General features: G+C 32.8%; 3 protein-coding genes across 4 annotated transcripts; 1 reads left to right on the top strand and 2 right to left on the bottom strand.

Annotated features, from left to right (window-relative positions):
• The first annotated feature begins 1,500 nt into the window (after positions 1–1,500).
• LOC127108143 (uncharacterized) lies at positions 1,501–2,965 on the top strand. 2 transcript variants are annotated; one of them, XR_007795963.1, is made up of 2 exons: positions 1,501–1,605; positions 2,342–2,965. XR_007795963.1 is itself a non-coding variant. In XM_051045567.1 (2 exons), exons 1-2 carry the CDS (start codon positions 1,719–1,721, stop codon positions 2,714–2,716), a joined length of 384 nt encoding a protein of 127 aa, XP_050901524.1. In that variant the 5' UTR covers positions 1,636–1,718; the 3' UTR covers positions 2,717–2,965. The 2 variants fall into 2 exon arrangements, 1 of the variants encoding a protein (XP_050901524.1); XM_051045567.1 differs by lacking the exon at positions 1,501–1,605 and adding an exon at positions 1,636–1,727.
• A 77-nt stretch (positions 2,966–3,042) lies between these two features.
• Positions 3,043–6,062, bottom strand: LOC127108142 (ras-related protein RABA1f). The gene is made up of 2 exons (XM_051045566.1): positions 5,642–6,062; positions 3,043–3,747 (listed from the first exon to the last, which is right to left on the bottom strand). The coding sequence occupies exons 1-2, from the start codon at positions 5,860–5,862 to the stop codon at positions 3,315–3,317; spliced, it is 654 nt and encodes a 217-aa protein (XP_050901523.1). The 5' UTR covers positions 5,863–6,062; the 3' UTR covers positions 3,043–3,314.
• Positions 6,063–10,982: 4,920 nt separating this feature from the next.
• LOC127108141 (uncharacterized) lies at positions 10,983–22,181 on the bottom strand. The gene is made up of 19 exons (XM_051045565.1): positions 21,779–22,181; positions 21,630–21,704; positions 20,929–21,079; positions 19,600–19,668; positions 19,335–19,507; positions 18,783–18,920; positions 18,284–18,409; positions 17,513–17,611; positions 17,188–17,308; positions 17,033–17,096; positions 16,140–16,194; positions 15,938–16,062; positions 13,878–13,951; positions 13,542–13,591; positions 13,352–13,438; positions 13,115–13,165; positions 12,952–13,035; positions 11,781–11,831; positions 10,983–11,405 (listed from the first exon to the last, which is right to left on the bottom strand). The coding sequence occupies exons 1-19, from the start codon at positions 22,082–22,084 to the stop codon at positions 11,322–11,324; spliced, it is 1,983 nt and encodes a 660-aa protein (XP_050901522.1). The 5' UTR covers positions 22,085–22,181; the 3' UTR covers positions 10,983–11,321.
• Positions 22,182–22,194: the final 13 nt, after the last annotated feature.

Raw genomic sequence — 22,194 nt, 5'->3', positions numbered from 1 at the left:
ATTCAAGGTGATTGTATTATCTACTACCTTCAAAAGAATATATATACCAAGGAATACGAGTTAGTGATGGAAAATAAGGACAAAGAAGACCTTCAAAGGAGGTTATACAAGCTAGCCATTGTGGTAGAAGATGAAGGACATGTCTTTTAAGAATGTTAGATTGAAAAGAGATAAATATGTTGTTGATATGACTTGTGAATATTAAGAAGTTGAGGATAATTGATGAGATATCGATGAAAATTTGACCAGGAATTTACTAATGATATTGGTATCGAGGTCATGGATTTAAACTTGAAGGTTTGAAAATATATGAAATTTATGGCATGGGCTTGGTTAGGTTGTTTGTTTCTGGTCAATAATACTTTTTTATCACCATCTTTTGATGATCTTGAGAACAATATATATTGAGCAACAGGAAATACATATGTCTTACTATTTGTAAGACTTAAAGGATCACATAATTTATCTAACTGATTTGATTAAACTAATACTGATTAGTCTCTCAGTCCCAAATTATATGAAGTTTTGGTAATTTTCACATATTAAAAACTTAATTTTGTATGATAAGATATGAGATAGGTTACAAAATTATAAATTTATTATAATGAAAAGTTAAATCAAACTAATAGGAAGAAGAAAAAGTGATAAATAGTAAGGGGTAAGAAGAAAAAATGATCATTGACATTTCATTGATTGTAAAATGATCCATAATTCGGTTTTTTTTTTTCTTTTAAAAACGACTTGTAATTTTGAAGTGTAATACTCAATTATCAAATAATAACTTATACATGATATATTAGAGTCGACTTTGACTTTACCCAATTAATCTAAATAGATGGACACATCTAATAAATAAATTTTAGTAATAAGTTCCACTAATAACAAACTCTGTTAGTAAATCTCATTAATTTTTTAGTTATATTTACCCGTCTTATAAAATAAATAGACAATAAATAAAAGATATATAAATAGAGGAGAATCAAACTCATTAGAGACTAGTAAAATAAACGGGCACCCACTATAGTATATTTATGTAACAAAGAAAAAGTTGCTCTTATTTTAATGAAGAATACTTTGAAATGTAGTGTTATCTTCATGAACAATTTTAATTTACTACTAAAACTACTAGAATTAATAAAGTGAAAAGAGTGCAAATACTTATTTCTTCTCTTAACTAATGTAGAATATTTGCCAAATACAAGATTGAGTTCCAAAATTACTCCCGAAGTATATGAAAGGCAACTTTTAGAATAAGATTTTATGAAAAAGATATTTGCACATTGAACACAAGTTGAAAATTTGAAAATAAACAAGAAATGAGTCTAGTAATATTTAAGATGGAGATATAGAATATTCCTAAATTTCTTGAAAAAAAACATGTCCTTATCTAAAAGAAAAAAAAACACGTGCAAATGACGTGGAATTGATAAAATGAATAATGAAAACATGTGATAAAAATGACATATAAATACGAAGAAGGGTTTTTTTGGCGCATTATAACTCTTTTTTTGTTGGCGCTTAGTGGCGGCGGCGATTGTGTTGGTGTAAAGGTGTCCTTGACTTTGATTGCCATAATTCTTTACCTCACAAATCCGAACACCTCAGGTGCTTCTACTTGACTCTTTTAATGTTTTTGCCGTAGAAAAATACAATATTATTGTTATTGTTGTTACTGGATCGAATCAGATCAGATCTTCTCTTGTGTAAATTTCATTAAAATGAATTTGGTAAAAATCTTCATCATTCAATTATGCCGTATCAATGCGATCTATATACTTTGTGAATTTTGTGATTTTTTTCTCATTGGGCCAGATCTGTTTTCGTGTTACGGATGAACATATCTATCTTTATAGAAATTTAACGCGAGGAAATCTCGTAAAAATGTCCATCATTTAATACTAAGATATCTAATTGTTCAGATCTCGCAGTAAAGAAATTTTATAAGATATGATTTGTTTATCTTATTCAGATCTCGCAGTAAAGAAATTTTATAAGATATGATTTGTTTGTGTTACGGGGTAAGGTTGTTAAATAGTTAGCTTTGCTATAATGATATACCTCGTTGTTAAATAGTTAGCTTTGCTATAATGATATACCACGACAAAATAAGGCCCTATTGTTATGCGATATATTATTTAGTACAAAGTATTGAGAAATAGTGATGTTATAGCATTTATGTCCGTTGTGATTTGAACAATCATTCAAGTTTGACAACAATGTTGGGAGGTAAAATTACCCGACTCTAATGAATTGAGTATGTACGAAGGAGTAGGGTTTTGTTTTCTTTCTTTACTTCAAGATAATGTGATCAAATCTAACTTTACAAGTGGTGTATGTGTAGCTGAAGTCGCCTCAAATGGATCAATGCAAGGAAAAACGAGATGCGGTGGAAGTGAATGCTGCTGTTGTTGATGTTGACGATGTTTCTTCTCCAAAAGCTAAGGAAAAAGAGAGTGTGGATTTGGAAGCAGAGTCACTTCTGGCCATGGCAGTGATTAGGAAACAGCTGAATGGGATCCACATTGATTCAAACCATCACAATTGGAGCCCTCAAACACCTAACATCGGTGTTTTTGACCCTTTTGCTCCTGCTTCTGAGGACATGGTGCGAGCACCCCAGTCTCGCAAGTATCACGAAGAAATGAGGAACAATATTACTCGCAAACTTCTATTTAGTTCTGCCAATCAGCATCAAGATGAATCTGTTTCAGAGTAAAAGCTATTGCAGGAAGTTTTTCTTTTGTATAATTTTACAGGGAACAATTTGCATTTGACCAAAGCTAATAAATAGATGTAACATTAGCAGTAGCAGCAATACTATAAAGTACACTACTATTGATGTTAGATTGTTTTACAATGAACTGCATTCTAGTTTAATGGAATAATTTCTGTGTTTGTTAAATCAGCTTTAATGTTTTTGTTATCATATGGATTTTGTGCTTTTTAATAAAGCTTTTCTGCTATTTATACTTTCTTGTGTGATTATTATTAGTAGTACTAGTATAATGTTTGCCAATACTATAAAGTTAGGATGGAACAATCTAAGAACAGGATATCCTTTTCATTCAATACAAACAGTAACTTTGTATATCTAAAGATAAAATCATATAATCCCTATGACCAAACAAAACTTAGTAAAAAAATCGACAATAATAAACTCGACAAAGCATGTAGAAAAAAAATACAAAAAAGAAAAGGTTTAGGTATTAAAACATTTTACATGAATCTCAAAATGTTTGAGGGTTGGTTGATTCATGCACAAATAAATAGTATACCATTGGTTGCGAAGACGATCCTTTCTATTATCTGTCAAACTACGCAGAACAGCATCCAACCTTTTTAACAGCGGAGACGTCGTCTCTACTGCCAACATTGATTGTTTTCCCTTTTGGCAAGGCGGCAGGGTCGTCTCCAATCTCAAGAGTCTTCCTACTAACGACTCGATATATTTGAGTAAGTACTTCTGTGAAGGAATTATCGACATTCAGTGACTCAAGGGCAGACGTTTCCATAAAAAACGTGTTTTCTCTTTCAGCAAATGCTTTAGCATCCTCGGTGGACACGGCACGCAGGTGACGAAGATCAGCCTTGTTCCCCACGAGCATAATTACAATGTTGGCATCTGTGTGGTCACGAAGTTCCTTTAACCATCTTTCCACATTTTCAAAAGTTACATGTCTTGTAACATCATACACAAGCAATGCACCAACAGCTCCTCGATAATATGCACTTGTGATCGCACGATATCTGTGGAAATAAAAATTAACAAGGATGAGATGGATATATACAGAAGAATGGAATACAAAATACACCAGGGAAAAAAACTCCTATATTAATCTTCCCAAATACAATGGTCAAAACTTTTGTCCTTCAAAATACCAAGTTAGTCCCTCAACCATTGCAAATACCTTCTTTCCACTCTAATAAAGTGCATGTTTGTGCGACGAGTGAGTCACCCACAATCGCAAAGTGCAAAAAACAGCGGTTTATTCAAACTCTGCTACGCTCTAGCTACTATTTGACATCACTTTGTACCGAATAGTGTGTCTCAGAATAATAGTGATTTGTTCAAATTCCAATTTGCAATAGTGCTATAGCCGCTATTTGAAAACCCTGGGTCACCGCCACCATGCGGTAACTATAAGCTTGAATCTATAGCTTCAAATCTAATGTCTTTGGAGACACGAGAATACATGATGTACCGCATAGTAGTCAATAGTGGCATTATCCTGCTATAGCAAAGCGGAGCGGAGGCCTGCCGCTATGGGAAGAGCCTTAGCGGTGCAAGATACTATAGCAGACGCTATAAGGTAAATGGCAGGTAGCGAGGCCGGAGCAGTTTCTGTCCTGCTATCCTTTTCTCCTCTGAAAAACCGAAATTACCTCTTAAATTTAAAATGTTTGAAGTGTAATTTTGGGTTTTTCAATCAAGTTTGAGTTGAGACTCAACCCTAACCTTCTTTCACCGACGTTTTTGCACCTCACAGTTCGGAAAAAAATCACAATTTCCTCCCTCACCTTTCTCTGCACTTCATATGTTCATAATTATTGTTCATGTAATTTGTGTGAAAAATGAACAAACAGCGGGCATCCCGTCCACTAAACTTCATATGTTTATAATTATTGTTCACGTAATTTGTGTAAAAAATGAACAAATACCGGCCATCCCGTCCACTATACACTATCCCGCTATCCCATTTTTGGGTTGGCCGCTCCGCGCTGCTATCAGGGATTGACTACTCTGATGTACCATGGGTCTAAATAAGTGCAAAGTGTGTTGTACCATATTTGTCCATAAAAATACCAGCCATTGTCAAAGTGAAATGAAACCAAACCAAAGTATGGCATTGAATCACACTGCACTGCACACAGAGCCAACACTCTAACTTTGTCAAACATTTATCAGAAATTTGAACCATATTCACATTTAGGAGTAAATTTACTGGTCACAGACTCAAAGCTCTGCCTCATTTCATTTAAGTAAGTGCCTGAGTCTGACGCGTATAACGAAATCCACCAAACCAGATTATTTACGGAGCAGAGCATTACTTAAAAAACGAAAAGGAATGGAAAATTGACAGAAGATTCTACAAAAACCAACAAAACTAGAAGAAATAAACATGAGTCAAAAGTCATCTATTATTTCACACAAAGAGAGATATACCCTAAACCTTCATTAACTCTTGAGCAATTCACCTAAAGAACTGTTCTATGATATGAACATGATATGATGTATCCCCTCCCCCAGAAATCCTGGTAACAAAAAGCCTTCAATCTATTCACCATTTTACAGAAGAAACCATCAATTTCCCAACCTTCTCAATACATGCTTCAAATCAAATATGCCATAAATAAATAATATAGCACCATAAAAATGTGCCATAACAAAAAGTCCTAATCATCCAGATCAAAAACAAGAACCCCACAACAACAGAAAATACAAAATCCATATTCATGCAGCCATCATCATTCATCATTCCCGAATCAAAATCTCATTTTTTTTAATAAAAAATTCTTCAAAGCCCATATAAATTCAACCAAACCCCACTAAAATTTGGCCCAAACAAAGCACAAACAAAAACCAAAAAAAGAAATCAACAACAATAAAAAAGAGATCATAGCGAAGGCAAAAAAATGCAACCTTTCTTGTCCTGCGGTATCCCAAATTTGTGCTTTTACAATCTTATCATCAACGTGGATACTGCGTGTAGCGAATTCAACGCCAATGGTGGATTTGGATTCCAAACTGAATTCGTTTTTTGTGAATCGTGACAAGAGATTGGATTTACCGACGCCGGAGTCACCGATGAGAACAACTTTGAAAAGGTAATCGTAGTCGTCGTCGGCTCTGTACGCACCCATTTCTTGAATGTGTGAGGATTGAAATAGAAATGGATGGGTGAAGAATGATTAGGGATTTGAAGGAAGGGTTTGGGAAATGAATGGTTTTCAAGTTTGAGAATTTGAGATAGAGAGAGACATTGTTGTTTGGAGAAAGATAAAAGAGAGGAGGGAGGAGAAGTATTCAAAGAAATGAAATGGAAAAATTAAAAAAGAAATGCAACATGGTTGGTTTACTTGTCTGCATTTTTACTTTTTCCACCCTTCATACATTGAAAATATTTTTTTTATTTCAAAAATAAAACCAAAGTTGAATATTTGGAATTCTAATTTGAGGGACACTTGTAATTCTCTAAAATCAATTTATTATTTTGAGGCAAACATAAAAATCAATTCTGTTTTTTCGATTAAATCAATTCAGTTAATAGATAGATATGCACGGATATCTATAGAGGTGCGAGTTTATACTTCAACAAGAGTGCGTGTTCTAGTTCATGGCCGACGTCTAACTTATGTTTAAAGGTGAAATTTCTATGTTGGGCCAAGTTCGTATAGAGTTTTACTCTGCCATTAAATTGAAGACCAACAAAGAGAAAGAGCCGGTAAAATTGATCCTCTTAAATTATTCAATAGCAAGATTTAAAATAAAAATACTTTTATATATATTCCTTAACTTAATTTTTGGTTTCGTTTTAATTCATTAACAAAAAAAAATGTTACACAATAGTTTCTTAACTAACCTTCGTTATCTGAAATGATTCATTTCGTTAGTTTTTCTGAAAAAGCGTTAAGTACTAACTTTGTGGCACGACAGATCAGTAAATAATAAAATGTTGACTCAACATTTGTATTAGAAATGCGTTTTAGGGTTTATTTATCATTTTTCTTGCTTTGTATGTTTGCTACGTTTTTTTCGTTTAGTGTCTTTCCTTTTTCCTTCGTTTGCTGCATTTTTTATTCATCATCTTCCCTCTTTTATTCATTTTCTAGGATTTTTATCTTCTTCTTTAACATCCATCTTGTTTTAGATTTGTCTCCAATGTCAAATGATTCAAGTAGCGCTTCAATGTCATACAACCAAAACTTTGACAACCTTGTCATATTCCACATTCTACATGAATATTCTTTTTTTTAAAGATTAACAACATATTTTTTCTACTAAATAATATATGTTTAACCTCGTGATCATATTCACATGCACGCCGGTAATACATGTAAAAGCACAATATAATCATCATTCAATTTAATTATAGAGATATTACAAGTAGAAAGCACAATATAATCATATTACGTCACCATGTGAACATTCTACTAACCTTTTAGATTCCACAAAGGTTATAAATAGTATCGGATTCATCTTCAATGAAAAGAGAGCTCAAACTTTTCGTTTCTCTTGTGATCTTTCCCTAAATGGTATTCTCTCATTGAAATGAATCCTAAAACTTTTTCTAATATGTTTCACCTTCTTTTATATTTTTATTTCAAAAGTTTAAATCAATTTAAAAAAATAAAATTCTAGGTCAAATTTTAAATGTCCAACAAAACAAAAGTTAAGGTTTTTCAGAAAAATTAACGGTAGGGATCAATTCAAATAAGAGAATATTAGTTAAGAGACTACTTTATATCATTTTTTTAGACAAGAGACTAAAGTGAAATTTTAAATTAAATCAAAAAACAAAAAATATATTAATCCATATATATATATATATATATATATATATATATATATATATATATATATATATATATATATATATATATATATATATATATATATATATATATATATTTATTCTAAACCTAGGAAGACTGTATATTTTTTACCACAGTTTTTTCAACAAATTTTACCATCATTTAATTTTTGCACGCCAAATGTGAGTATTAGAGGACAGAATGGGCAAGTATTTGGTGTACCTGTGATATAAATAGTGTGTTGCTTTTCTTGTTTCGTTGTTTGAGTCCATTTATTGAGTTAACCATTACCTTGCTGAGAGAGTTATGTCATGTCGAGGAACCTGGATCTGTTGCGCAGTCCACGTCATTGGCAGCAATCACTTACCATTTTTGTCCTCTATAGTACTCTCAATATATCACAAGATCAAACTCATTTGTATTTTTTTCAATGGAAATTAAACTTCAAATCTATATCAGCTAGACAAGTACTAAGGTCATGATTGGGGAATTTAAACGGAAAAAAGTAACTAACTTGGAGACAAAGAAGAGAAAAGAGTAACTACCACAACAAACTAAACTAATTTCCCCTCTAATTTTATTTTACTTTGAAACAACTACCCCATTAATTGGGCATCGGCACTTAATGTAAGTTATTGTTTCGATATTTTCTATTTTTGAAGATAAATTAGACACAATTTTTTTTTCAGGTGATGATAGATAATCTTAGATAATTGCAAACACAAGTACCCAAGCACAATTAATAAATTATCGTCAAGGCCAATAATATTTTTTATCTATAGATGTTTATCTAAGATTATGTAATATTTAATACTTAGTTTTTTTTTGCGAAAAAGGTAAAAATATTTAATTTTTTTAATAATGAAAATAAGAGTTTGAGATTATAATTTGTGTCCCCCAATTTAGTTCATACAAATTACGATATTGATTATAATGAGAATTTTATCTTTCATAAAAAATACTAAAATAAGTGGTAATTGTCACTTTAATCGGCACATCACCGATCTCTAAACTCACAATTCATCTAATTTCGTTGATTTATAAATTTAAAAATTCTTTTTAAAATAAAAGTAATTTTTCAATTAGCTTAAATATTTTTCACAATCTCAATCAATTGTTCAAATTTCTAAGTCAAATATTATTTAGGGTCTTTCTTTATTTCTCAGACTCTAAATTAATCTACTACATTGCTAATGATAACATGGCATAGATAGATATAACAAGCATACATGTAAATAAACAGTAAAGTAAAAGCTAGAATACACTGAATATCTTTGAAAGTAAAAATGTTTCATAGGTAGGGGTGTTCAAAACCAAACCAACCCAATAGAAAACCGCAAACCAAACCAAACCGAAACCGCAAAAAACCGCATTTGGTTTGGATTCGTTTGGGTCATTTTTTAACAAAACCGCACGGTTTGGTTTGGTTTGCGGTTTGTATTTTGCAAACCGAACTAAACCAAACCAAACCGCATTATGTTACAACCCAAACTTCACTTATTTCACATTCAACTCAAACCTCAAACCTAGTATGCCTTAACCTTACAATTACAAACAATTTTCTCTTAATCACACTTAGGGTTTCAATTTCAACCTTCTTAAATCTCTCATAGTAGTATCACACATTCTTCTCATCTTCTTTTTCATGTAGGTCACGCCTATTCTACTCTAATAAGTCCTCTATTATGTTCTTTCTTTTTTATCTTTTATGTTACTATTTTCTCTTCCAATTATGTTTTTATTGCACTTTTCTTCTCAATCTCGCATCTCTTATGTTCTTTTTTTCATCTTCTCTAATCTCTCATCTCATATGTTTTTTTATGTTTTATTATAATGTCTTTGATATTATTTTATGCTACTATTTATATTTGTCTTTTATTCCACTTTTGTCTAATCTGGTTTTTTGTATATTGAATGAAACGTTTTTCTCTAAATATGATGAATTTTGATGTTATTTAGTAATGTATGAATGACTAAACACAAAGTTATGTCGTTATTTATAGGAATATATATGGCTCAATAAAAATATTATACAAAACCGAACCAACCGAACCAACTCAAACCGCATTGATTTGGTTTGGTTTGGTTTGGTTTGGTTTTATTTCTAAAAGTCAACCGAACCAAACCGAACCGCATGTTTTTTTCTCTTGCGGTTCGGGTGATTTTTATCGCAAAAACCGCCCAAACCGCACCGCGAACACCCCTATCCATAAGAGACTTTAAATTCCAATACAACAAGTAAAGCACAATAGAATAATTGCAACGAAAAAGAAAACTTAATAAATTACAAAATTTTGAAGTAATTTTAGTAAAAAGATGCTTGGGGACTTTTCTCCTAATGTTACCGTTATTTATCAATATAGAAGTTTATATATGAGGCTTCTAAAACGGATAGGATTTAACAAAACACTATCAGAGGTGATGCTTAATGTGTGCTAAGATACATTGGTGTTGAAGCTGGATTTGCTCCTATGAGGTCAGCTTCTTGCAACAACTCAATGTTATATTTTCTATGACATACGAAAATGCCATGAAATGATTTGGCAACTTCAAACCCTAAAAAATATTTGAGAGTTCTCAAATCTTTTATGTTAATTTTTGTGTCAAGAATAGTCTTAATAGAATTAATGAAGGTAATTTTTTGCAAGGAAGATGCAATCTTTTGTCTATTAGCTTGTTTAAGATGAATATTCTAAGCTTACAAACCAAAATCCCATATAGATTATGCAAGCTTGGCGGGTTCATTAAAAATTTAGTGAAAATAGTTAGAAAAATTCATCTAGAAGCATTTTATTAGGCCTAACGTGTGTCTTTGAATCACACCGGTATTCGGTATTGTTAGGGAAGAAAATATTACAACTCATATTCACATACTCTACCTTACTAATCATTCAACTTATAACTATAGGTGGAACGATTCTCACATCCAAAGACATTCGAATACAAAGTATCTCTAAATCATTGAACAATAATATTCCACTCAATTTTAGAAAAATAGGATGAAAATCATGGGAAGCCTGAAATTTTAAATTTTGTATGCTAAACAAAGTTTGTATAGTTTCCTCAATTAAATTTCCAAAAGTAAAAGAATTATATTAATAAAAATAAAAAATTCAATACTTTCGAGCATGATTAAAAAATAGTATAATTATTTGTGTCCACCCATGTTATAAAATTGGCAGTACTATTATTGAAAGTGATTTTTCTTTTGTAAAAAATAAATCAAAATGTGCGATTGATTTCTTTTTCATAAGAAAATAAGCAATTTGTGTTTGATTTAATACTAATAGTACTAATTTTAAATAAAAAAGTCTTTCCAACCAACATGCTGTAAGAAAATATACTATTAATAGACCACGTGTTCAACTTGTAATAAGAACAATCAATCCACTTTTCAAACAAAATGGAGACCAAGCCTTTTTTTTATGACGCCAAACATGAATGAACAATACGAGCAATATATATCCATCCACTTCTTTAGACCAAATGGAGGCTCAAGCCTTTTACATGACATCAATTGTAAATATTACATAACAACAATGAGTAACTTATTACCAGCAATAGGTAACCATTAATTATTTCGTCCAAATACAAAATTGAGTTGCTTTATTTATCACTATCAAAGAATATTTCTTTCTACGGTGCTGTATTACAACAGTACTTGTATTTAAGTTAGAACCTGGAGATGAAAACTTCTGCTCTTACTATACTATATGCTGTGAATAAATTAATGTTACAAAATTTATTCGAGGAAAAACTCCTCGTGTTTCTTTGCCTTTTTGTCCTCCTCATTCCTTTGGCTTTTTGCTCATGGTTTTACGCTTGTTAGCATCAAGGTATTTCTTCCGTAACCGAATGGTCTTTGGAGTAACCTTCATGCAAAAAAAAGTCACAATCAAATAATATGATAATATTAATAGAGCATTATTCGGTCACCATCAAGATCGTCTATGTTTTTTTCTTTTTCTTTTTCATATTTCCATCACAAAATCATTTCATTCCGAATCAAATTGTGGGGGGATTAGAGGACTAAATCATTGAGCGGCTATTTGATGACAAAAATCATTAGAGGATAAACATGACAACAAGATATTTGAAGAACCAAATCATGATTTAGTCATAAGCCTTTAGTGGGTATTGAGCATGGAGTGGAGGTGGGTTGGGGAAGAAGTCCCCTTACATATTTTCATCACAAAAATCAGATAAAACTTTTTACAGCATTTTTAAAATTCTAGATTGGAACATACCTCGATAAGCTCATCTGAAGCTACATATCCTATAGCTTCTTCAAGTGTCATCTGCAACCAGAAATCATTAGGTACATATCAAGCTCAAGAACAGTTATCATATTAGGCCTGTCTGCTAACTACTTTCCGGTCACATGCAAATTACACAGCCACAAAATGATGCCAGGTCTAGTACATAAAATTTGCTAGAAATGCAGAGTTACAAAGAACATATTGAAAATATTGATAAATTTCTACTTCACCAGTTAATATCAGTGAAATTCATCCATGCTTCATAGAGTTTCCTATTTGAAAACCATGTGACCCAAAAAAATAAGAATAACTTTTATGCTACAGATCATTATTCAAATAATTAAACAAACAGGAACTTCAAAAACTTTCACTATTCAATCCGAGATTTTAAAAGCATCTATGTTATATACAGGTAGATGCAATATCCTAAAATAATGTACACAAAGCTGTCACTGAACCAAATTTTCCTTGTTTTAATCCGATGTTATCCACTCACCCTAGCTTAGTTTTAAGTTTAAAAATATATATTTTCAAAATATCAGGGCATATAGGACCTGCTTGTTTTAGCTTTAAAAAAGCAGATTTTTTCTTTATATTTGAAAAAATGATTTTTATAAAAACATTTTTTCAAATAATAAAAGTTTTTTTTAAATTCATTTTTTATAAATTGAAAAACTAATTTTAACATCCTAAAGTGCAAACATACATTATTGAAGATGAAAACGGTCAAAACCGCAATTTTTTCAAAAAATTGTATCTCAAAAATGATTTTTATGAAAAGCTATTTGAAATAGCTTCAAATTCAAGTGATTTTTTAAAATTTTGATATCCAAAAAAAGTTTCAATAAAATGACCTAAAATAACTATTTAAGAATAACTATTCAGACCAAATTTTCATTTGAGGCTTTCATAAAAAAAATTCTTTGTAAAATTTTTTTAAACAAAAATATGTAACACTAAAAAAATCATTTAAAAAAAAAAGTTCAAACAAACATGCCCATAAACTCCTAACTATGTCTTATCAAATGATGAACCCCGCAACTCATTGCTGGACATCTTGGTGTCTAAATGCACTTAAACCATGAATTAAGTAGATATCAGAATTCTCAACTAAAATAAGCAAGATTTAAGGGCACAATTTTGGCACATAAAGACATACGAGGCGAGGAGGAGTCAGCTTCACATTCTCATCCTTGGAAGCAGAGCGTATATTTGTAAGTTGTTTAGCCCTCACTGGATTAACCTGCAATTTATATCAGTCTTTGTCAGTGAGTCGCCAACATTGAGGTAACACTGGCAGTTAGGCTAAGAATTCTTCTTACATCAAGATCTGTATCCCTTGAGTGTTCTCCAACAATCATACCATCATATGTCTGTTAACAAAAGAATAAGCATTACAGGCAGTACTTACGAGAAACCTATATGTGCAATACAAGCAAAAGCTAGATGAAACAATATAAAGTAATTTAAATTAAAACAATTTTTTAAACAATGATCCAGAAGGAATGTATACGATACAACATATAATACATGAAATAGCAGAAGGGATTGGCTCCTACCTCCATTCCAGGAGATACAAAAAGAGTCCCACGAGCTTCTAAGCTCATTAATGCATGAGATGTGATTGGACCATAACCCACTGACACCTGTTCAGTTAGAGGAACATCATTCAGTAGGACGCCAATGCAGCTTTATGATTTATAACAAATATATCATGTGAGTAGTAACTCTGATTAATAACAAACATACCAGTACTCCTTTCCTCACATTGCCAAGAGGGCCTCGAAATTTTTCATATGCTGCAAGGTTATAATAATGCACATTATAAAATATATGGATGTAGGAATGTGGGTATAAAACAAGTCTAAGAATAGCTTCATTGTCAAAGTGCTCAAAAATAGTACGAGAAGTTGTTCAAAATTCAAATAAGCATGCATCATGATCCACAAACATAAATGAGCATAAACTAAATCATGGGGGCAGCTAAACAGCATGATTTGAAAAACATATAACAATCATACTGAAAATCAACATCTTTGCATGCTAGATGGAAGAAGAGAAAGTGTTTTAGCAGAAGGTGCATACTGAGGAAAGCACGGTGCATGAACCCAGTTCCACGTGTCTCACTGCTGAACACACTCCTGTAACCAACCAGGCCCCTGAACAAACAGTAATAAAGAAGTTACTAGATTTGTTGCACATCTGATGTCACTAACTGTAATGCCTGTTAGAAAATATTAATGTTATAATATATGATTTTATCCTCAATTAGTTTCTTATCTCAGTGTATCTTAGAGTATCTCTTAAGATTAGTTTTTATATTTCTATATTATCATAATTTGTTTCGATATTTAACTAGGATAATTAGGATTAGGAGTCACGTATTAATATAAATAAAGGCTAGTGCTTAACCTTTTTATATCAAACTTCATAGTTCAAAGTTTTCATTCCTGCACTTTTTTCTTTACCTAAAACCCCTATTACCATCAGTCTGGAAAAAACAGATTTATAAAAAATGTGGCAAAAAGATACTTAATGGACATGTTGTGCTGCTAGGCTCAGATATGTGTTTTGTCCAAAACCAAATGTGCTTATGTTGTGCTGCTAGGCTCAGATGTATGTGTTTTGTCCAAACCCAAATGTGCTTATGTGTCTCACTAGGATGTTGTTAAAAAATTTGTACTACATTATGAAACTTTGTTAAAACATCAGCTTTGAATTTGATTGGTTTATTTAATATAATGCATATTGCTAATCTAATGCATAATGTCACTTTATCAAGTTTTTGTTCAAAAAATGGAAAATGTTATTATAAAATATAATTTTTCCGTGCACCTTATGGTTTCAAGATCTAGTACCTTCAATATGATATTGGGAGTCTACTATAATAATTGTATTCATAATCCTTTTAAGAACATTGTTGTCCTGTCGCTAATCAGGTTTTGGTTTGTCAGAATGTGAGGTTTACACACCACATGCCTGTCGTCTGTTCACTGTGATCAAGTTTTGTTTGCCAACCCCACCTGTTCAGACAACTTTTAGCTTGTGACTTTCATTTCAACACAGTTTGCAGCTCACGCGGCACCTCCTTGTGACCTCCCTCGGTAGATCCACGTTTCTCCAATCCAACCTAGATTGAATGTGCTTCTCTGAAGACACTGGTTTTGTCTAAAGTACAGTTTGTCACTGGTCGTCTCAATTGTGGTTTGGCATTTAGTTTGTCTTGGTTGCAGTTTTACACTGGTTTTGTCTCAAGTGTTGTTTGCCACCATTTTATTTGTTCCATGGAGTCTTTTTGTCCCAGCCACAATACGGCCTGAACTATGTCCTCTACCTATTTTAAATATCAAATTATATTATTAGTTTTTCAAAGGGTGCATTTGTAACAAGCTTAAGCATGTCTTAGCTCAAGAGTGAGTGTCGCGAAATATGGCAATATCTTTTAATATTCTTGATATTATTTGAGTATCTTAGATAATCTCAATGGATTAGTTTCTTCTAGGTATTTTAGAATATCTCCTTAATATTAGTCCATATTTCTCGTTATTATCATGATTTGCTACCCTATTCAATTAGGGCTTTTGAGCCTTGAGTTAGTATAAATAAAAGAGTTAGTATTTGGTCTTTTTGTATCAAATAGCATAATCGTCAATCATATTATGGAATATTCTCAGAATATAAAATATTCATTCTTTCTCTTCTCTCACTGTCTCCATCGATATAAGATAAATAAAGGATAATAGTGAAATGAATTCCCAAAGCTCGAGTTATTCAATTAGCTCTACGAGACCAAACAGTAAACAAGAAATCTTGACTGAGTTAGTAAGATGTGCCGTCTGCAACCAATCATGAAGCCGAAAACAAATTTTTAGTGAGAGAAACTAGAAAAATCATATTAATTAACAGACATCTAATTATTGAAGAGACACTTAAATTTCTCCCGTTTTCCTTTTAATAATCTCAGAGCAAGATTACTCAAGAAAGCCAGTGGGTTAGAAAAAAAGGTTATCGCTCCCACAAAAAGGGCAAAGAGGTATACATATAAAAAGATGTACATCTAAATTTCTTTATGTGACTTATACCGTACACGAGGTTACAAATCAAAGAGATAAAGTCAAGATGGAAAAAGAGACAACAAAACCAACCTTGATGGACAAGTCAAGGACAATCTAGTTCGACCAATAGCTCCCGCAACAGGACCCATGTCAGTAACCTCAGCTCGTCTGTGAGACAAAGCCTCCATTACAAAGCCAACGTGCTCATCATTTACCTGGGATAGATCCATTGTGATGTTAAAAGTCCAAACCCATGAACAAGCATACTATGAACACCAAATTGAATTATTACCTCGATTGTAACTTCTTCTATTGGCTCAAGTTTCTGACCTTTGTCGGTTTTATACCTAATAAATTCATAGCAAAAGGACATTAAAATGGAATAACAACAACAATCAAGCCTTATCCCACTTAGTAGGGTCAGCTGCATGGATATCTGTATCATATAACTTGACCAAAATTTCTGAACTATCAATCAATATACAAAATTTAGCCAGATCAAACATTTTAAATGGGTAGAACTTTCAAGAGTATTTGACATGAAGTTAAGAGAAGTATGAATACAAATAATGCAAAAATAAAAGACCAGCCTTCAAAACTCTACCCAGGGGTCAAGGGACGCCAGCTCTGTGCTTATTGATTTTTATTTATTCATGAACATTTGCATCTGTTATTAGAATCTTATTGACTTAGGAGTCTTATTATGTTATTAGGGCTATTTCCTAGACTTGTCCTGGATTTAGAATAGTGGGGTAAATATGAGCAGAAGGTTAATGTTATGCATCACATTACTATTCACTACTATTTCTCTTGTGTTTTTCAATCTTTTCCCAATAATTTCTGTACTGGGTATCAAACCAGTCCTGAGACTCCAACTTAACAAAAAACTAGGTCCCTGACAGGGTATTAGATTGGCATAACAAAGTGTTTACGAGATCAGCAGTCCATTATTTAAAAATTAATTTAAGTATATAGAAAATGAATTTGAGCATTAATCATCCTTCTCTAGTCTCTGTCAAAATCTAAGCAATAATACTCGAGATATACACAGGAAACTTAAAGTATTTACTCAGCATTATTAAATAGCATGACAAACTCAAAAACAATGCTAAGCAAGCAAAACCACATCAGGTCAAAACCAATAATCACACTAAAATTTCAGAGCTTCAGTCCTCAGAAACTCACATGACTTTAGGTGGAGAGACAGATAGCTCAAATCCCTCACGCCTCATATTCTCAATTAAAATACCTGTTAACATAAATGCATTGAGCAGCTGCCTAGGCACAAAATAAATCATAGACATTTAACTTGTATGCAGTTTCAGGAAACAAGAACGGACCCAGCTGTAGTTCTCCTCTTCCTTGAACTTCAAACGTTTCTGACAAGCCTGGAAGCACATTTATGGCAAGGTTGGTTTCAGCTTCAGCCGATAAACGATCACCAATTCGTCCGCCAGTCAACTAAAAAAAATCCAGCATTAGCCTATTTACTTGATATAAACAATAACTACAAACTTAATAACATACAAAAACTATTTATGGAAAAACTATATAACGCAGCTTCAATGATGACCATATGGTTATGTCAGAGTTTGGATTTGGGAAATCTCCAACGAAACTTTTCACACAAGCAAATAAAGTACAGGAAACACAAACACAACTTACATGAGTACCATCACGGCCAGCTAATGGGGAGTCGTTTACACCAAAGGTCATAGAAATTGTTGGTGGATCCAATTCAACTGTGGGTAATGCAGACATAATCTAAGGCATAAAAACACAGTTACTCCTGTAGCCAATTCCATGATAGTAAAATTCTCAAAATATAGGACATTAGTTACATATAAATTGATTGTTAAACACAAATAAAATAAACAAGCAAGAGCTTACTGTTTATCTCAACCAGCAAGAAATGGGTATTAGGGTGATATTAGACTATATGGTTTAATTATTTTATCCTGGTTTGGATTATCTTATTCTGATTTCTAACTTAGAATAGGAATACATAACTAGGGTGATTGGCTATATTAGTAGAGTAAATATTTGAGACACTTTAGTTATTTTAAGATGTTGAATTTTCCGTCAATCAGATAATCAGGTGAGCATTATGCCTTAGTGAAGTACTCTAGGTTCATCCTAATTCCTGACTCCTGCGTACCAAGCCAAGTGGACTACTCTTTGATTGCCCTACATTAACATTGGTATTTAAGATCCTAGTTTGACATCATTATAGTTTGGCACTCTTGTTTGAACTTTGAAGTTATCTGCAATATTAACTATTATCTGCAATATTCAAGAGCCTAAATTTAAGCATGTCTATGTCTTGGTTTAAAACTTGTATAAAAATGAAAAGGGGAACCGCGAAGGTCACATCAAATGACACATGACCTTTTTCATTAAACTATAAAAAAGGAGGATATGAAAACTTGTAAATACCTCCACACTAGTGACTGTATGGCCGATAGATGGACTTGACAAACCAGCAATTGAAATTATATCACCAGCTCCAGCACAATCCGTTACAACCATGGCTGTACCCTTCTTTTTCATCAGTTTCACCACCTTTTAAATGAAAACACGTGAAATTAGTGCTTCCAGTAGAAGTTCAAGTTATATTCATCTCATAAATGCTATTGAAGAGACAACACTAAGGATTAAGGACTTCAACACTTCAGTTTTTACGTTAGCCATTACGGAATAATTTGTACTGAAGGAGCTATTTACAGTTTCCATAAATGATCTTTAAATGAATGATGGAGATATATTTTTAAGCGCTGTCTATACAATGAACAGTAAGAATGTGTAGTGGATAGTTAATAAACTACACATTAACTGAAAAACCATTTAGCCCTTACCATTTACCACCATAGTATCAGACCAAATTACCATTCTATCCAACTGCAAAATGTAATTGAGAGGTCATAGATCTACAAACCTTTCCATCTTCAATCTTTTCAGCACCAGAATCTTTGTTACGTAGTCCGTGAACCCTGTCACCAACACGAACAACCCCAGAATACACACGTCCAGTTAAAATCCGCCCAAGATAAAAGTCCTTCTCCATCATTGAAACCTGAAAATCACTATTAAGCATGGTTTTTCACTGATCTGAAATATTAAACCCAAGAACAGTATGGGGAAACAACAATAAAGAGGATTTATACAAGAACAAATGAGACCGGAATTTCCTAAAGCCATTGTGCTTTTGTGATCTCTTATAATTAGTTGTGACTTGTTATTGTGATTATTGGAATAGGGAAGCAGACTTTGAAGTAATGAACCATGAACATTCATTTTGCATTCAAAATTCAATAATTAATAGGATCAGGCCACTGAATCCTCTATATAAACTGCACTTGATAAAAAGGGAAAAGTGCATTGGCAGCGAAAGAAAAGAAACACTGCATCAAAAAGACAATTACCACGAACTGAAGCTTATCAGATAAAGAGACACAATAATAAATTCATCAATATTTTAAATACCAACCAGCATTTGGAAAGGTGCGTCAATGTTTGCATTTGGTGGAGGAACATGAGTTACGATGGCATCAAGCAACTGTGACATATTTTTGGCCTCAGCAGGAGGGTCTTTTGTATAGGTGGTGGATGCCCATCCTTCTTTAGCAGAAGCATAAAGAACTGGGAAGTCAAGTTGCTCCTCTATAGATACAAATAAAACATTAAATTTCAGAAAACAGAGTTTGAATTACAAAATAATCAAGCATAATTCTCCTATGTCTTCTTTTGTGTACCTGTAGCACCCAAGTTCGCAAATAGATCAAACACCAGACTCTCAACCTCGTCACAGATCTCCTCAGTAACTACATGAAATAAAAATCACAAGGTTTAGGATCTGTGAGATTTGCATAAGAGGGATTGAAAACAATAACTTTTTTATCCCATGTTTGATTTTTAAAAAAGAAATGTGACACTACAACCCTAGAAATCAGGTACAAGGCAAAACTCTAAAACTTTAATATTCAACAAGTTATGGAACAGCTTTTAGTTTCAAGTACAACGTAGTCCAAAAGACACACAAAAAAAAACATTTTTCTACTCAACAGTTATTCTCCCTCCCTTTATCTCTCGTTTTTCTATACTTATTTATATAAAAATATAATAACATTCAAATGATCATATACGCACAAAAACACTTATATATATTAGTAGTATATAACAATTAATCCCTCCAACTCACATTTCACATATGTAAATATACAAGCATGTATTGCAATATTTAGCATGAAATAAAGGCTGTACAAAACAAAAATATTGATGTAGATTTCACATTATTTTGTTTATAATGTGTTTGTGCTATTCTGCTCGTTTATGCCTAAGTGTGCATAAATGCACCATTAGATCACAACAGAAGTACCTAAAAGATTCAAAGAAGAAAATGTGGGTGAACCAGTTCAGAAATTTTTAGCTTTCACGTGATTACTGTATTATATTATTTGTCACTTCTAAAAGTAACAGTAATTTGAGAAAGTCTTAAGATCAACTTTAATGTTTTACTGTGTGGGATGTGGCATGAGGGAGAAAAGGAACAATGTACTCAAAATTATTAAGAAAGACAACTTTAGAATGTTCTAGAATAGTCTGGACAGCCACATGATATAGAAACTGGTACCAAACAATGAAATTTAATAGTAATTACAATTCGTTTTCAAGAAATTTGAGAGTCTTGGTTCTCTCCCTCCAATATAACCTCTTCTAATTTTCCAGAACAACCCATACGGTTTCCTCATTTATTCATAATCCCCAAATAAACACTGAATAACTGCTACTAAATGTTAATACTAAAAACAGTAACTGTAATTCAGTTAACAAACATAATATACAAACAGAAGAGAAATTCAGTTGAGAATTCTCTCAACCATTTATGAATTTTATGCATTTCTAACAAAAATCCAGAGGAAGAGGATACATGGAAAATGAAAAGGAAATTGGAAAGTGTTGTTTCTTGGTCTGTTTATAATTTTTCTACATATATATCATCATAAAATCATGTCATCAACATAAATTGTACTCTTCGTTTAAAATGGTATTGAGATATTGTGGCAGAAAAACAGGGAACTAACCTGCAGGCCGGTCTACTTTGTTTAAAAGAAGAATAGGCCGCAACCCATACTTTAAGGCTTTCGCAAGAACAAACTTAGTTTGGGCAAGAGGACCTTCTCCAGCATCAACAACCAAAACTGCCCCCTCAACCATACCAACTACACGTTCAACCTAGTAATAAACCAAACACAAAAATAATAAGCATAGAAGTACACTACAACCGGTATGCAGTTTTCACTAACACGCATTGAAAACAAAAATTGGTCATCAAATAGTAAAAGAGTGTGTACAACTTCAATCCTATTAGGTCACGCTGTTTTAGATTAGTTTATTCAAGTTTGTCTATTGGCATAAACACTTTGGAAACTTTTTGGGATAGTCATGGAAGCAACTTGTGTCATGTTCATAACTTGTTTTCAGCTTTTTTTCATAGGATCTTTAGAATAGCTTATTAAGACAGTTCGACTTTATTTTATTTTTATTACAGATATACTAACTTACATGATATGCACTAATGCTATAAGCATAAGCATTTAATAAGTTTTCTATCTTAATAAGCATTTAATAAGAACTTATGCCACTCATTATTTTAATAACAAAACCATTTGTTAGATATCAATACTGTTAGTGTGACGCTAAGCAATTAGAATTTCAATCCAAGGATACAGTTTCTATGATTAACGAAATAAAAACGAGCTATAGTTTGAAAGCCTAAATCTACCTCGCCGCCAAAATCAGCATGTCCAGGAGTATCCACCATGTTGAGCTCATTTTCTTTCCACGCAATAGAAGTAACCTAAAAACTCAACAAGTCAATTCATTGCAGTTCTCAAAGAAGCATCGGATTAAAAAAAAAAGAGAGAAACAAACCTTGGAAGAGATAGTGATGCCGCGCTCGCGTTCGAGAGTAATGGAATCCATGGCGCGCTCGTGCGGGATATCAGCGCCGCACTGGCGGAGCAGACGGTCCATGAGCGTTGTCTTACCGTGGTCGACATGAGCTATCACAGCGACGTTGCGGAGGCGGGCGGGGTCGAGGGATCCGGTGGGATCGGAAGAGGAGGCGGCGGCGGGAGCGGCGGAGAAGGCGCGGGAGAAGTAACGAGAGGGATGTGGAGTGGAAAATGATTTTCTGGTGGAAGACCAGAGAGAACGAAGAAGAAGAGGACCCGCCATTAGCAAGGTCTTGGGTTTGTGATGCGAGGGTTTTAGCGTTTTAGCACTACCATGAACCAAAGTAGAAGCACTAGCAGTGACCTACGTGTGCTTTTTTTATTCTCACTGTC

This window comes from Lathyrus oleraceus, chromosome 7 (genome assembly GCF_024323335.1).
Source record: "Lathyrus oleraceus cultivar Zhongwan6 chromosome 7, CAAS_Psat_ZW6_1.0, whole genome shotgun sequence".
NCBI lineage: Eukaryota > Viridiplantae > Streptophyta > Magnoliopsida > Fabales > Fabaceae > Lathyrus > Lathyrus oleraceus.
This window is presented reverse-complemented; position numbering and strand designations above follow the sequence as displayed.

What these genes read in the sequence shown, in the direction of transcription:
- LOC127108142 (XM_051045566.1), bottom strand. Translation starts at nt 5,862, where the DNA reads ATGGGTGCGTACAGAGCCGACGACGACTACGATTACCTTTTCAAAGTT. An exon ending in GATACCGCAGGACAAGAAAG is followed by an intron (nt 3,748 to 5,641) that starts GTTGCATTTTTT and finishes TTATTTCCACAG; the next exon opens with ATATCGTGCGATCACAAGTG.
- LOC127108141 (XM_051045565.1), bottom strand. Translation starts at nt 22,084, where the DNA reads ATGGCGGGTCCTCTTCTTCTTCGTTCTCTCTGGTCTTCCACCAGAAAA. An exon ending in TGCGAACTTGGGTGCTACAG is followed by an intron (nt 19,508 to 19,599) that starts GTACACAAAAGA and finishes TTGTATCTATAG; the next exon opens with AGGAGCAACTTGACTTCCCA. An exon ending in TTGTATCTCCTGGAATGGAG is followed by an intron (nt 13,166 to 13,351) that starts GTAGGAGCCAAT and finishes TTTTGTTAACAG; the next exon opens with ACATATGATGGTATGATTGT.